A 15,384-nucleotide genomic window follows, 5' to 3' on the forward strand; every position below is an offset into this window, starting at 1 on the left:
TTAGTGATGGACTTGGTAGTGTAGGTTAATGGTTGGACTGGATGATCTTAAAGGTCTTTTCCAACCTAAACCATTCTATGATTCTATTTCGTGTACCATTTTGTACATACTGGAGATGCTCAGGGCCTCCATCTCTTGTTGCCTATTGCAGAGGTTGTCCATTGAAATGAAATTCAGGGTTACGCTTTTTGTTTGATTGCTTTCTTTAGATAAAGCTCAAAAGTGTTCTCTAACTTTCTGTAGCGGAAGCGTGGTAGATGCTCTGCATGGGAAACGGCTTCACCTTTCCAAAGGGTGTTTCCAAGACTCCATGTCCCTTCTTGGCTCCACTTTTGGCCCATCTGTCGCTTCTTTGCCTTTAACTTTGCGATTCAGTTTTTCATGTGATGCTCAGGGTGCAGTTAAAATCGTTTTATAAATATGCCAGCTCCTGATTGTCAAGGTGCAGTAATTATCTAAATGAACTCAGTTGTACTTCTAAAGTGTTATGGGTAGCAAATACCAGGAGGATAATTCTGCTTGTGTCTGCTCGCAGTCTGAGGGACGACTTGGTCCCATGTGATGCTCCCCATCTTGTGAATGTCGGAGTTGTCAAAGTTTGGGATTTTGGGAGCAAAGGGCAGATGAAAATCAACACAAGAATGGTTCTGCAGGAGCAGCGTGCAGGTGTCTGTCTGCAGTTGGCAGCATTGCAGGAGTCCCCATGGGCTAGAAATGACAGGAGGGTGCTTTGGGTTGGGGTGGTGGTGTTGCATCCCCATCTACAAGCCAGAAAGATTCAGGTGTCTTGTACTGGGGGTTCTTCTGCAAGAGGTTATCTCCCTCCTCACCCATCGTGAATTGCTTAATTGAAATTGTGATCTGGGAATCTTGGTCAATGTTGATTTTGCTGCCACCAGCTTGAGGGATTTCTATCCTTAGCATGGCTCGAATAAGATCTTTGCTTATGTGTAAACTTGGGTCTGGAGAATACTGGGATGGCTGTAAAGGAGTCTGCATTTCAGAGGCACTTGTGCTGAAAAATACACAGTGCCAGGAGGCGTTAGGGAAATGACGCGTCAGTGGCACTGCTCTGGGTTAGCGTTGAAGTGGTATCTTGTAGCATGCAGAACGCTCGGTGTTCAGTGAAAAAACATGGCTCTTTTTCTCTTCCTAAAACATAACATTTTTCAGCTCACAAGAACATTGCGTTGTTGCTAAAATGAGGTGTTTAGCCTAGAGAAGAGAAGGGACCTAATAGCAGCCTTCCAGTGCTTGCAGGAGCTACCAAGGGGATGAAGCCATGCTCTTCACAGCAGTGTGTGGTGGGAGGACAGGAGCCAATGGCCACAAGTTGACATGAGACATTCAGACTGGAGAGAAGGAAACGTTTTTTTCTCCATGAGGACAGTCTATTGTGGAGCAGGCTTCCCAAGAGAGGCGGTGCAACTTCCATCTTTGGAGGATTTCAGCCCTTGACTGGATAAAGCCCTGATCTATGGGTCTGCCTCCGTAGCTGCCCCAGCTTTTGAACATAGGAGGTTGGACTGGAGACCTCCTAAGGTCTCTTGCAACCTGCTTTATTCTCATTCCTACTTTACATCTTGGTGCAAAGGTAAGGTTTGTTTCTTAGGGAGGTGAGGGGTGTCAGACTTCCAGCCTGGAGGAAGTGTTGGCACTGTGCGGTGATATTTGCTGCCTCTGACTGCAGGCTGCATCTGAGGTTGATCCTTCATGGAAGAGACTTCAGAGAGAGAGGTGCAAGGGGAATGCCTGACTTCAGCTTGTACCTTTGACAATTTTCCTTCCAAATTCCATTTCAGGCAGGGTTTGTGATCTCTTACTTGAGTTTCCAGGCCAAAAGCAACCTGCTAGGTGCTTCTACCTGCCATGGCAAAGAAAAGGAGTTCATAATAATGTGTATTGTCACACTTTGAAGCTCTTTATTTCAGTCTCAGCCCATAGCTGGAGCTGTCACTAGAGGCAGTCTTGGCTTTCCCTGCTGATAAATCACTGCAGCCACTCTGGTTACTGCATTTCACCCCCACTGAGCAGGGCTTGGCCACGTTGCAGAAAGTTCCCCTCGTATACAACGTACTTTGCCCTGGGATCTTCCAGGACTGAAGCTTCCCTGTCCATCTACCAGTCCTGTTTATTATTTATTGTTATGGAAATTGTACCCTTGTGGATTCTCCCTCAAAGTGAGTGACAGCCAAGACTGATTTTCCCACTCCGCATCCTGTTTGTGGCTTTGCAGTGAATAACTTCTTGTAGACTTGACAGGTCCAGGGAATTTAAAAATGCAGAAAATTCTGCTTTTGCACAGCAGAGGTGAAGCAGAATTATTCATGCACTCCTGACCTGTGGGCTTTGGGCTTTCAGGAAGGGACAAGCAGGTACCCGAGAAGGTTTTGTTCCTCAGCATTGTTCTGGAAACCTGATGCAGCTATGGACATCAGCATTGTACGAGTCCAAGCTTGATCCAACGACCTCTTCCAGGGTCCAACGTCTCGGGCTGGAGAGCAGGGACGTCTTGGTGCATTTGGTGTTGGGGTGGAAGGAGGGAGAAGTGATGGGGGATGCTGGTACCTGCACTCTGTGCAAAGATAGACCCATCTGAAAATGGGTTCATGCCAGGAACCACAGAGAGCACAGCCCAAGTACTCAGCTGGAAGTTGGTGCAAAATTTTTCAGCACAAATTGCTGATGGAAGTGAAATGCCAGTGGTGAGGGATAATGCCTGCTACGAAGACAGCTGAGAGCAGAAATACCTTGAATTTCCACGTGACACCTACCAAAGCCCTTAGTCTGGAACATGAGCACCACTGTTCTTGGTAAACTTAATGGTCTGCAAACCTGTGGGACTTGTTAATTACTTGGTTTTGGTATGGAATTTAATATTTTGGATTTATTTTGCTGTTGAATTGGATTTCTTTCTGGAAATACGTTGTTGCCCTTACAACTGCAAAAGTAATGCTGTCTGGTTCATCAGGCAGCTTGTGATGGGGTAGCCTGTTCCCTTCTTTATCGTAATTGTGTCGCTTTACGTAGCTGGGTAGGTTATGGCTGTGAAGACTAATTGCAACAGATTGTCATCTTGTCCCGGGAGCACTTCTTGGCATTGATAGTAGGGCAATAGCAAGGTCTGTTGCACTTGAAAAGCGCAACGTCTTGTGACACAGAGAGAAAATGCGTGACGTCTGTGCGGCCTGTTCCCAAAGCAAGGCATGGGATTTGTGGTTATCCTGAGGTTTGCAAGGGAATGGCTATGGACAAAAGCTATCCATGGGTGTATGGTTTTTCTTCAGCCCCTATACTAATGATGAGAGCAGAGCTTTTTTCAACAAATCTGAAGCTAATTCCTGTCCCCAAGAGAGTCACTATCAGGTCGGTTGATGGTGTGGGTTCCTTCTCACTGTGTTAATCTCTATCCTAAATGTAATTGCAGATTTGATCCGAAGAGAGCGGTGCAGCAGCTGAGAGCTTGTGGAGTGCTGGAGACCATCCGCATAAGTGCAGCTGGCTTCCCATCCAGGTACTGTGCTGGGAATTCAGCGTGGCGTTGTGCTGCTGGTGTGCTTTACTTGGCAAGTTTGTTATCTGTGCTGAGGGAGGGAGAAGACACTAGTGTTTTCAGGACAAATAGGGTTTATTGAGGTTGGTTCATATCCAGGATAGAATCATAGACTGGTTTAGGTTGGAAAAGACCTTTAAGATCATCCAGTCCAACCATTAACCTAACACCTAACACTGCTAAGTCCGCCACTAAAACAATTAAGGGCAGAGTAGTAATTTCATGTTTCCTGGCTTGGTGGCTGGATTATTTTTTAATGAAAGTAAAAAACCAGGAATCACTAAGATTGGAAAGGACCTCTAAGATCATCAGTCCAACCATCAACCCAACACCCCCATGCCAACTAAACCATGTCCCCAAGTGCCACCTCTGCCCGTTTTTTGAACCCTCCAGGGATGGGGACTCCCCCACCTCTCTGGGCAGCCTGTTCCAATGCTCGACCACTCTTTTCGTGAAGAAATTTTTCCTAATATCCAACCTAAACCTCCCCTGGCGCAGCTTGAGCCCATTTCCTCTCATCCTATTGCTTGTTCCTTGGGAGAAGAGACCAACACCCCCTCCCTGCCCCCTCCTGCCAGGAGCTGCAGAGCGATGAGGTCTCCCCTCAGCCTGCTCTTCTCCAGGCTGAACACCCCCAGCTCCCTCAGCCGCTCCCCACCAGCCCTGTGCTCCAGACCCTTCCCCAGCTCCGCTGCCCTTCTCTGGACACGCTCCAGCACCCCAATGTCCTTCTTGTGCTGAGGGGCCCAAAACTGGACACAGCATTCCAGGTGCGGCCTCACCAGTGCTGAGTACAGGGTGATAGGTTTTCCCCTTTTTATATTTTTTTCATTTTGCAAAACCCCCATTAGGTCCTGGGTTCCTCAAATCTTAAGAGATTTGTTATCAAGCGATGAGCTGTGAAGTGAGGCTGAGGGTGTGTTGTGTTGTGTCCGGCGTTTCAGCTGGTGCTTCCAGTTTGGTCCTCGGAAGTAATTTGCTGTGGTGAAATCTCTGAAAATGCTGGTGCATGGTAGATAAAGGAATCCAGCTTTGATTTCATACGGAGGTGGGCAGCCAGTAACAAAATAACGGGTCTATATCCTCTGCACCCATCTTGCCTGGAAGCAAGCGTTGCCCTAGAGGACTTCTTCCCTGCTTGTCTGAAGTTCCCCGTACAAAAGCTCCTTGCACTGTACAGTTTGCTTTCTCTGACACCTGCTGCAATAGTTCAGGCAAAAAGTTTTTGATTGTGCTTGCAGAGAAAGAAAATAAAGATGGTAAATTATTATTGCACACTTTCACAACGTACATCCAAAGCATACTGGGCTTGAAACTCTTGCATCTTAAAAAGGAAAGGTTACGGGTGGTGTGGCTCTTGCTGATTGTGATATAAAATTCAAGAGGTTTTTAGGGCCTAGTAAATCAGAAAACATAAACTATAAATAAGCCCTGAAGATGACAAGGGCAAATAATTCTAAAAATGCATCAATTGCGTTTTAGTGCCAGGCAGCTTTGTGTTAATGTCAGCATAGCCATCAGCCTTTTTCGATGGAACAAAGGAGTTATAAATACGCTCAGTAAAGAGTCGACTAAGCGTGATGTTGAACGCCATGAGAAACTCCCTGTCCTGGTTTTTGGGGAGGAGTGTGCTGCCTATCAGCTACTCTCATCTCCTGCAAAGCTGCAAAGAGCCCCTGGCAATCGATGGTGGCTTCTGTGCGTTGACTTGAGGAGGCTCCGCTGCACTTAGCCCATGTAAAACCTCTGCCGGCCAGTGGACTCCATGGGCAGGCAAAAACTGGTGATGGGGATCTCCCTGGCTGGCTGAGCTCAACTCCTTAAGAAGGAAAAAAGGAAAAAAAGGTAAAGAAAGGTTCATAGAAACCATTTCTCTCTCCTCTGCCAGCATGGGAGGGTGGCGGAGAGGTGAATGGAGATTTGGGTCCTCCTGTTGGGGGTCTGGCCCTGTTAAAAGACCCAGCACCACCTTTGGCTCCCATCTCTGAAGTCTTCAAGGCATTTGTAGAAGTTACTGTTAAAAAAGTTGCTCCTAAATTACATGATCTCCTACCCACAGGGGAAAATTAAAGACCAGCTCATGGGTCTGACCTTTTATTATCTTCTTTGTTAAAGTAGCTGCGGGGTCAAATCCATCTGTCCTCTTGCACTGAAAGCCCTAGAGCAGTGAAGCAGCCGTGGTTTCATTTGGAAGAGGCCTCAGGAAGGCAGTTTTATGCTCACTAAGCACATGGTCGTGCTCCCCGGGGTAGTGGGTGCTCCTGGCTCTGCAGCTGTGGGTCCCAGGGGAGCTTTGGGGACCTCTGACTTTGAGGGTTTTGCTACTGGTCTTAGTGCAGCTGCAGGGATACCCTGTTCCTCTCCATTCATAATTTTCCTAAAAGCTTTGTAGCATTTTTCCATCTCTGCTCACTTAACTCTGCAGTTTAGACCCTACGGCACTACAATCGATTAGTAACTGGGGAAGGGGGAACAGAGGGGAGAAACCACTGCAGCACCTGGAGACCAGCCAAGATCTATTTACAGCAAATAATTGACCGCTGCGAAGACCGCTCCATCCTGAAAAACTCAAAAGCTGTCCTTTCAGCTTTGCTTGCGTGCTTTTGGTTATGAGGTCTTTTTTTCCCAGGACACTAAGAATACAAAACTTCCATCACTGCAACTTGTCAGCTTTTGTTCTTCCTTCAGGGGAAAAAAAAAAAAAGGGTGCAAATAGCTATTTCAGCCTTTCCGAGTGACCTTCTCCAGTGTTTGGGATGCTTCAAGGACAGATTTCTGTTTATTTTAATGTTTCTAGAAGATAATAGTATACAGGAACAACTCCGCACTAAATAAGATACTCACTTTGGGTTTTTGGTAGTTCTTCACCCTTCTTGGTCATAAAATTCCAGTCTTGAAAAGCCGGACCCAGGAGTTGGGCAACATCGTTGAAAGACTGAATAATCTGTATATTTGAATTGGCTTCATAAACCAGCTTGGCAAAAGCTGCTTCCACAGGATCTTATTTTGTGGGAAATGTAATAGTGTTTTAGTTCTTTCTGAGTTTTTACATCCATGAGCTCTGCCTCGGTTTTCATCACAGCGAGCATTGATTGTTCCTCCATAGTTCCTTATATTTTGAGATAAGTCGGTTTATAATGGTTAATTAAGGATCGCCCAAAAAGGAGGGTCATTGCTTTAAGTTTAAACCCTGTGTGAAGGCTATAAATTTAAACCACTTAAAATAATCATGCAAAACTTGATCTTTGTGAGTTTTGTTTCACTTGGGTGTAAGCAATTTACTTTTAGAGCAAGAGGGAATTTTCAAAATGTTTTCTCTTGAGAGAATTTTTATTACAGAAACGGGATAAAACATTTATTTTCATCGTGTAGTATTTAGATCTGAATATTTTCCAACATACTGTCACAAGAGTAACTTCAGAGTGTGATGTGGCTTTGGGTCAGAGATTTCTTGATAAAGCCACCTTCTGCTGTTATTTCATGCTTCTCTGTCACGGTTACTTTATGGGTTGAAGAAATGAGTGTTTTGAGGCTTCGATGTTTTTTTTTTTCCCCCTACCTGGTTCCTTTAAGAAAAAAAAGTAAGTTTTAATATAGTTTTTGGTGTTCTTCAACCCAGGTAAGACATGATATGTTCCCACTGAAAGACAAAGCCTCATGCTCCCTGCTTTGGGTACACCTGGCTTTATTTTATCATTTCCATGGTATGCTGCACTCTGCCGCTATCTCGAGTAAATTGAAAATGTATCGTTTGGTTTGAAATGTTATGCAGCAGTTAAGAAATGTATTTATTATTAGGTACATAAATGACTGTGATGAATGGACTGTCTTAGATATGGAGATAGTAAATCTATCATCAACTTCCGTGGGTAAAGCATGGAAGATGTCTCTGTGCTATAAAACCATTCGTCTTCTTTAGAGAAACTGGCTACATAAAGATTAGTCTGTAGAGAATTAATTGGTGCAGATCTCCATTAATAACACAATACTCTTGAAAACAAGTTTTTAACCTGCATTTTGGCAAAACTCTACATTTTTTTTCTTCTTGCTGGTTCTGGTGGTTTCCAGTCAGTGGTACAACAGCAGCGGTCTCCCACCGTGCAGTCGCTCTGAATAACGTTATCATTGCAGTCTCTCTGAAATACTCTTATTGTAGTTGTTATGTATGAAATTTATTGTTTAAGTGTTTATTGTTTAAGTATTTTTGGCATTTGGCTGCTTCCTCTTGTCGCTGGAGCTGACTGTCAGATGCAGCATCTTTGTATCGGTTCAGTATGAAATCACAGCTGCTAAACTCCTATAAACATTAAACATTCGTCATTGAAATGTATCATGGGCATCCTTGGATAGAAAATAATTTTTTTTATATATAATGTGCCTTTAGCTGTCTTGCAGTCATTTCAGGGAAACAAAACCTGTAAATGACTTTGGCTACCAGCAGTTCTGTTTGCCCACTTCCCCCACTCCCAACAAAGGTAATAAGTAAATAGAGGGGTTTTTTTCCCCTCATTCTGCTCTTTGAATATGTTCCAGATAATTTCAAGCCATGCCAGCCTGCATGTTTTAGAGCTAATTGAAAAGCAAATCTGTTCTGCTGCAGTAAACAAGGCAAAAAAAATTTTCTCCCTGAACTGCAGTTTCTAAAATAATTTCATGTCAAATCTTGGCTCAAATATTCAACCTGCCTGCCCCGAAACAGGCTTCGGCTCCTATAGAAAGGTCAATATTGCCCAGCTCCTTACTGCTTAAAATATTGATCCCTTCAGGGGATGATACCACGTGGTGCTGGCAGGATTTCTTACATGAAGCCGGGTTTGCTCAGCAGACGGTCACTGGGATGGTCTTGGGTGATGGGGGGGCAATCAATTTATTTACCCTTAATGGAAAGATTTTGCATTCAGTAATTTTAGGCCACCGAAAGAAAGCATTTTATGGTTAAGTCATAAAAGCTTCAAGCTCTTATTATACTCCTCCTTTCAGCTCTTCATTCAGTGCCGCTGAAATAGCATTGCTGTAATCACCCTAAAACAATAGGTTGGAGATATTTTGGGCAATTGCTGACTGCTCGGAGAGATGTTTTTTCAGAGGCTTCCTCAGGAGTCAAAAATTCACCCCCGATTCCTTACCTGAGCCCTCCCTTTAATTGCGAGGTTGTAATAAATCCAGGTGGCTCTGGAGCACGAGGGCTGCTCTCGGGTTCGTAGCCGCGATTTCGGGCAAGAGCAGCCCCTTTGCTTTGCACCCAGTCGTAGTTTTGTGTAAAGCATCCGAATCTTGCTTTTTAAACCATGGATACAAGGCTTAATTTGTGGCGTGTGTTCTGGCTTATTCCCTCAGTCTAATTCCTGTAGATGACAAAGAAATTGCTGGGTTGACCAAGTCTGCTGCTCCTGGACAACCTTTGAGCATCCTCCCTGCTGCTCAAGCCCGTGGAGGGTTTTTTCACAAGCATGAGTTATTTCCTGTGTCCTTCCATTCCTTTTATTGCCTTTTCCCTTTAGGGACCTGTGCTGACAGGTGTGAATTTTGATATTCTAGGTTGGTTGTGGTTGATCTCAGCCCTGAGATGATTTTTTTTTTTTTTTTCTTGGGCAAGTTTGAGTAGTACCTGTCCAGTCCTTCCTGCCTCCTTCTCAGTTGTGCAGGTACAAAAATCCTTCTGGTTGCAGCTCTTCACCTACACCACCTGTCTGGATCTTATAACTTGATAATTATAAAGAATTGTATTTATTTAGCGGCCCTTGGTGGATTCCAGCTCCTAGCAATGGGGTGTGCCCATGTTGTGTGGCAGCATCCTGAAAACCTGAGGTCTACTTTTAATTTAATACCTGTCAACGTCGAACTAAAGTATAATCTCGTCTCATAGTCTGTCCTGACCTGCTAAGCTGCGGCGTAACATGGCACGTCTTTTGTCTCGTGCTGGGAATCACTTTGTGGTCTAGCAGGAGGGAAATAAATAAATAAATTTTCTCTTTTTTCCTTTTTTCTGCTGAAGACGCAGATGTTGAACCTAAAAAAAAAAAAAAAAGCCAACCAAACATATGTGTGCAGAAGACCGGGGTGGGAAGCGGGAAGCATGTATGAACCAAAGCATTGAGCTTCCGTATTTCTGCACCAGAGACCTCTCCCTTGTAGGGTTGGGGCATCATTTTTGTTTCTCTTGAAGCACATAGTTGTAAGGTAATTTTCTACTGTTTTAAACCTGAAGTGGTTTAACCAGGCACGTTGCATTAAACCTGAGTGCTTTAATTGTTCCTTTCTCTTGGGAGGATCCTGTAACAGCACCTGTGAACCCCTGCAGCTTTCTTCTGCTTGTGCACCGGGACTGCAAATATTCCGGTGAAACTCCTGATGTTTCTGAGCCCCGGCGTGGCAGAGCTTTTGTCTTGATACTCTCTGGACAGTAATACAAGCAGCGTGATCTCAGGACTGCCACCTCCCGCTAAATCGGCGCGGATGGTGAGGGTTGCAGCAAGGTGTGGTGCCGTGGAGGTGCAGCGTTTGGCGCTCAGCCCCTGGGAGATGTGGGCAGGGGACTACGGGTGCCCCCAGCCCAGCAAAACATCCCGACAGCAATCAGTGAGCGTATTCCCTGCTGCTTCCGACATCTCATGTGAGACTTACTCCTAAAAAGTGAGTTATGTTATTTATATTAGATGGACTCAAATGAAAACAGGTGAAAAATCAGTTTTTACCATGAAATGAGGACGACAGGTGCTGAAGACCAGCCCTCTGTGTAGTGACTTATGATCTATTTTTAAGGCGTTTCTTGCAGGTGTCTGACTCTTGTTTGAAAGCAGCCACGGGATCTCCATCTCTGTCTCGGTGCAGGAAGATGATGGATTCTGCTGCGTTCTGCCCGGCTTGGACCCGTGCCCTCCGTTATGCGTGTTGCCTCTTCATCATCTGCTCTTTGCCGGAGGAGCCTGGGTGGCACCTGCGGGATGATTTCTTCCTCCGAAGAGCAGCAGTTAATAATATCAGCCCCTAAACCGACTCGGGCAGGTTAATAGGAATACTCCCTCCTTCTCTTTTCTCCCCCGCAAGCTCTCCCTGGCTTGAGTAATACCTGAGCCAGGCAGGAGGTCTCCAGCACCGCGCGCTTGGCTGCGTGCCTCGGGCACCGCGTGCTCTGCTTCTCCTGTCGGCCTTGATTTGGAGCTGTGTACAAAGCCTCAGACGTGCTTAAAATGAAAATGGGGTTTGTTTGCGCAAAGCGAAAGGATTAAGGTGCGGGTACAAAAATGGGAAATGTAATTGTAAAACAAAGGCGTTTAGAAAGCAAAGAGCGAGCAAGTTTAAGCTTAAACCCCTGACGCAAGCCTGTAGTCGTGCGTAATCTTGGTATTCAGTTTTGCTGTACCTCACCCCAGAGAGAGCTCCCCATAGCAGCTGTCTTAGGATTTTTTTAGTGATAATCCAATACTTTTAGTCATTTGAGGGTGGGCAGCCTTAGCTGTCCAGCCCCAGGACTAGCCCCATGTAGACAAGGATGAAATGTTCACTCAATCTGGCTACTCCAGAGCTAATCTGAGCATGGGAAATCCTCTCATCACAATTTCCTTCTTGCTCCTGTCTTCAGGAGCCCTCCATCTTACCTTTTGCTTCAGGAACAACGTTAAGGACTCTCTCTAGTTTTTGCCATTCCCATATTCTTTGCAAAAGGTGTCCAGGGTGCAGTGTGCCCACACAGGAGTTGTGTGGCAATTCCCAGTCCAGTTTTCTGGGTTTTTTTTTCATTTGTTTGGTTGGTTGGTTGGTTGGGGTTTTTTTGGCTTTTTCTTCCTTCTCATTGTAAACATTTTCCTCTACTGTGTTCTTTTAATTAGAGTATTGCTTTTAAACAAACCAGCTTTCCTTCCCTGCTGCATTTTCTGAACTGATGTGAAACTGTGTTGGTTGTGTATTTTGAAACAAGTGTGTTATTTCTGGTATGGCTGTCTGGCCAAATATCCCAGCTTCCAGCCTTGAAGAAGTTTTGCTAGAGATGAAGCATGTTATAGAGATGGCAGCCTTGAGCATGGGAGGTGCGCAGGTGGCGTGATGTCTCACCCCACCACTGCAAACTGGCCAAGCGTAAGGACCCGTCACAAGCATCGTTCCGGCCCTTTGCAATTTATTTTACCTTTCTTCCCCCCGCCCCTCTTAATCTCTGGAAGTGGAAAAATAGGACGAATTGGGTGTAATAACACAAAAATAAAGGCATGCATGGGGCTGCTGGGCTGAGGAGAAGAGGTCTCGGCATGGCTGCTGTTCATATAGTGTTTGTATTCTCATTTTGGTGCTCCTGTGCTCTGCCAGAACGTCCATGCAGGTGAGGGTCAGGCTCACAGATGGTTTCATTGAGTGAGGGCAGAAATCAAAATCTCTGCAAATCTCTCCCATCTTCCTGTGACGTTCATTATGCGTATTTTTTTTAAATAACAGTGGCCGTAGTTGACAGTGCTGGAAATGCTTCGTGTTTTAATTAAAAACTCAGGTTTTGAGGGGTCTGTAACTCACTGTGTTAATTTGGAGAAGGCTAAAACTTGGCAGATGCTGAACCAATTTCAGGATCCAGTCTGCAGGCTCTACATCTAACAGCGGCGGCAGGAGATGATATTTCCTAGCAGTACGATACAGTGCTCTAATTCCTTCAATTAGCGTTGCGTGTTTGGAAGCTTCGCTGCTGGTGACAGTGAGGCATCTTCCAAGTGGCTGCTTTGTCTTTTCAGAGTCCAAAGATTTTGTGTTTGTTTTAAGGGTCTCGGCCGCAGACCTCAACATGGCACGGTTAGTGAATTAATTGATTCAAATTAATATTCAACAGAGTTGGGAAAAGCAAAATAAGGAAGAGTTTCTATTGAATTCATGTTCTATCATTGTATCAAGATGGCTTTTTAAAATTTTTTTGGCCAAATCAGGAGATCCATGCTCTCTTCAAAATCAGCATACCCTTTCCAAAGGGAACAGCGTTGTTGTGTTTGACTGGTAAAATGCAGAAGTTTGGGTAGTGCACCAGAAGGAGTGAAAACAAGGTGATCCATGGCCTTTCCGTTCCAGGCTAGAAATGCACTGATAAAGGTCATTCAGCGGCAGGGGTGGGCTGAGACTGGGGGTCAGGTTTGGGGTGACCTAGCTCCTTTCAGGTGGATTCAATCCATGCTGAGGGTAGCAGCGAGAGATCTGCTGGTATATGAGTTTCATATTTTGACTCGTCTACTCCAAAAAATAAAGCGTTGACTCCAAATGCTTTATTTTAAGGAAATAATGCCCAGCATGCAGACTAATCCTGTGTATGCTTTGCTTTCAGATGGTCCTACCACGACTTTTTCAATAGGTATCGTGTTCTTATGAAAAAGAGAGACCTCTCGAAGAACGACAAGAAGCAGATCTGTCAGACTCTGTTGGAAGACCTCATTAAGGTGAGCTGGGACCAAATCTTTGGCAATGATTTGTACAGCACGGACGCTCGTGGCTTTGATATGATGTGAATTGCTCTTCCTGCTCCTCCTTCATCTGCTGCTCTTGCAGGTGTTTATTCAGCCTAGGCAGCCTGGGGCTTTTTCCAAAATGAGATAGTCTCGTGAGGAGGTAGGGAGAGCAAGCGTGACGCGGGATGTCTTGATTGCAGTCAAGCTGGACATACCATTTCAGTGTTGGTGAAGTCCAGAGTTTCTTATCACCGACTGTACACGAACTGGCCATCTCCAGTAAAACGCGTCCCTCCAACCCCTCCTGCATTTTGGTAGCCATAGCTGGAGCACCTTTTAGAGGTCCAGCTTTGGCTATTGTGTACAACATCGTGAACCTTAGCCAAAGTTGGTTCTGTCACCCCATCATTAAATGTCTCTTTGCATAAAGAGTAGGAGAAAAATGCAATAATTGCCCTATCTTGATGTGTGGGAGACTTTTAATGGCCACTAATATGTAGAAAAAGCATCCTATAGATCGCAACTTTTTTCCCTTATATGTATAAGCAATAAAAAGTCTTTGCCACCACCCTCCCCTTACCAAAACCTTACTACTCAAATTCAGGTGCATTATTTTTAAATTGCAAGTTTGCACGCAAAGATTTCTTCCTGTTGTCTTGCTGTTAAGGGGCCCAGAAGGTGCACAGCATCTTAGCCAGGTTTTAATTTTTGACCCTTGTTTTCCTTGTGGGATTTTGAGGAATTTCCTCAGTTGGGTTCCTCTCTTGCAAAAGCTGTTCTCCTCATGCACCAAGTGTTTGACTTAGCTGCAGAGCCATTTGCAGTGCACGTATGACTTTGCAGATGTAAGCCATAATCTTTTTGAGAAAGAACTATTTTCTTTAAGCCTTCTGGCGTTGCATTTCTCTATTTAACTTTAAAAAAAAACAAAACAAAAAAACCCACCAAAAAACCAAACAAACCCAAAACCAACCCCCCCAAGCCCCCAACAACCCCCCCCAAACCAACCAAAAAAACCCCAACCAACCAAAAAACATTCAAAATTTGTATAAATATATGGAACTATATATTTATATAAGACTGAATCCTAGTCCTGCATTCCTCAATGGCTATATAGAAGCTCAAGTAGTTTGGAGTCTAATAATATCTTCATCACCCAGTTAAGAAGAGATGTGAGCTGAGCTGATAAATTTGATTCAAAGGGTTTTTTTTTTTTTAAATCTGTATCTACTGAGCAACATAGACTGAAAAAAAAAAAATGTTTGCCTTAATTAAATTTAGTTTCCTTTATGCTTTTGAAAAGGATCCAGACAAGTTCCAGTTTGGACGTACCAAGATCTTTTTCCGTGCAGGCCAGGTGGCATATCTGGAGAAACTGCGAGCAGATAAGTTCAGAACTGCCACAATCATAATTCAGAAGACGGTGCGGGGCTGGCTGCAGAGGGTCAAGTACCAAAGGCTGAGACAAGCTGCAGTCGTCATCCAGCGCTACACGCGTGGGCACCTGGCACGGAGGTGGGTCCTAGGAAGCCCTCTGAGGAAGGGCTAGCTAAGAGGTCAAGTGGAAAACCACTTTTGGGCACTTATATTCTCAATCCGTTCCATCTTGTAGACCTTACACCTGGGCGTTTCGTAGGAGAAGCATTGAAAATGCTGTGCTTGGGGCGTTGCCTTTCAGCCCTGTGAAAACAAGACCCGTTTTGTGCACATAGGTACCACTATGGTGAAAGTTTCTGTGCTAAAGTCAGGACTCGTTCCTGGTCCCTCTCTCCAGCTTTATTTGGGAGCAAGAGATCAAAATTATTTGTCTCAGTTCAATTTCATATCTGTACTGATTTCATTTTTAGGTGCTGAGCCAGGGTTAGTGCATAGGCAGTTCGGCTGTAATTAGATGACTAAAGTACTCTGAGGTATTTAGGTGAAAGTGTTTCACAGAACTAATATTTTTCTGGAACTACCTCTGGCAAAGGGCGTTTGGATCAGCCAGCAAGCACTTTGCTAGTTGGTATGTGCTCCTCCTCTGCAGGGATGAGATTTGTGCCTCCTTGGTACCCAAGGGGAGTTCTCAAAATTGATTTGCTGTATCCTTTGCAATGAGAAAAATCACTCCAAATCACTGGCACTGGGGCTATTTACAGTACAGAATAATAGAGCTCAGCGTTGAACTCTCCGTGTGCAGGAACCTCAGGCTTCCTCGTGTCGGTGGCTTGCTGGGATTTCTGTAGATAACGCTGCACTGGCGAGTAGGCTGCTGGTAGCAGATGCGGGGTGGGTGTGAGGGAGCAGTAAAGCGATGTAATGGCATCCAAACACACAGGTCACCTTGCATCGTGTGCCCCTTATTCATGTCTAATGCTGCCGTTCTCCTGCATCTAGCCAAGCTGGCTTCAGGCACTTTGCAGATAGGAGCGAGGAGTA

At 44.9% G+C, this 15,384-nt stretch overlaps 1 protein-coding gene across 1 annotated transcript in view; it reads left to right on the top strand.

Moving 5' to 3' along the window:
* The window catches only part of MYO5B (myosin VB), a 130,540-nt gene that overhangs the window by 66,311 nt on the left and 48,845 nt on the right, over positions 1-15,384 (top strand). The window contains exons 18-20 of the mRNA XM_009491437.2: positions 3,428-3,514; positions 12,846-12,957; positions 14,270-14,481. Coding sequence (XP_009489712.2) covers positions 3,428-3,514; positions 12,846-12,957; positions 14,270-14,481 — 411 coding nt within the window. The remainder of the gene's footprint in view (positions 1-3,427; positions 3,515-12,845; positions 12,958-14,269; positions 14,482-15,384) is intronic.

This window comes from Pelecanus crispus, chromosome Z (assembly GCF_030463565.1).
Source record: "Pelecanus crispus isolate bPelCri1 chromosome Z, bPelCri1.pri, whole genome shotgun sequence".
Classification (NCBI taxonomy): domain Eukaryota; kingdom Metazoa; phylum Chordata; class Aves; order Pelecaniformes; family Pelecanidae; genus Pelecanus; species Pelecanus crispus.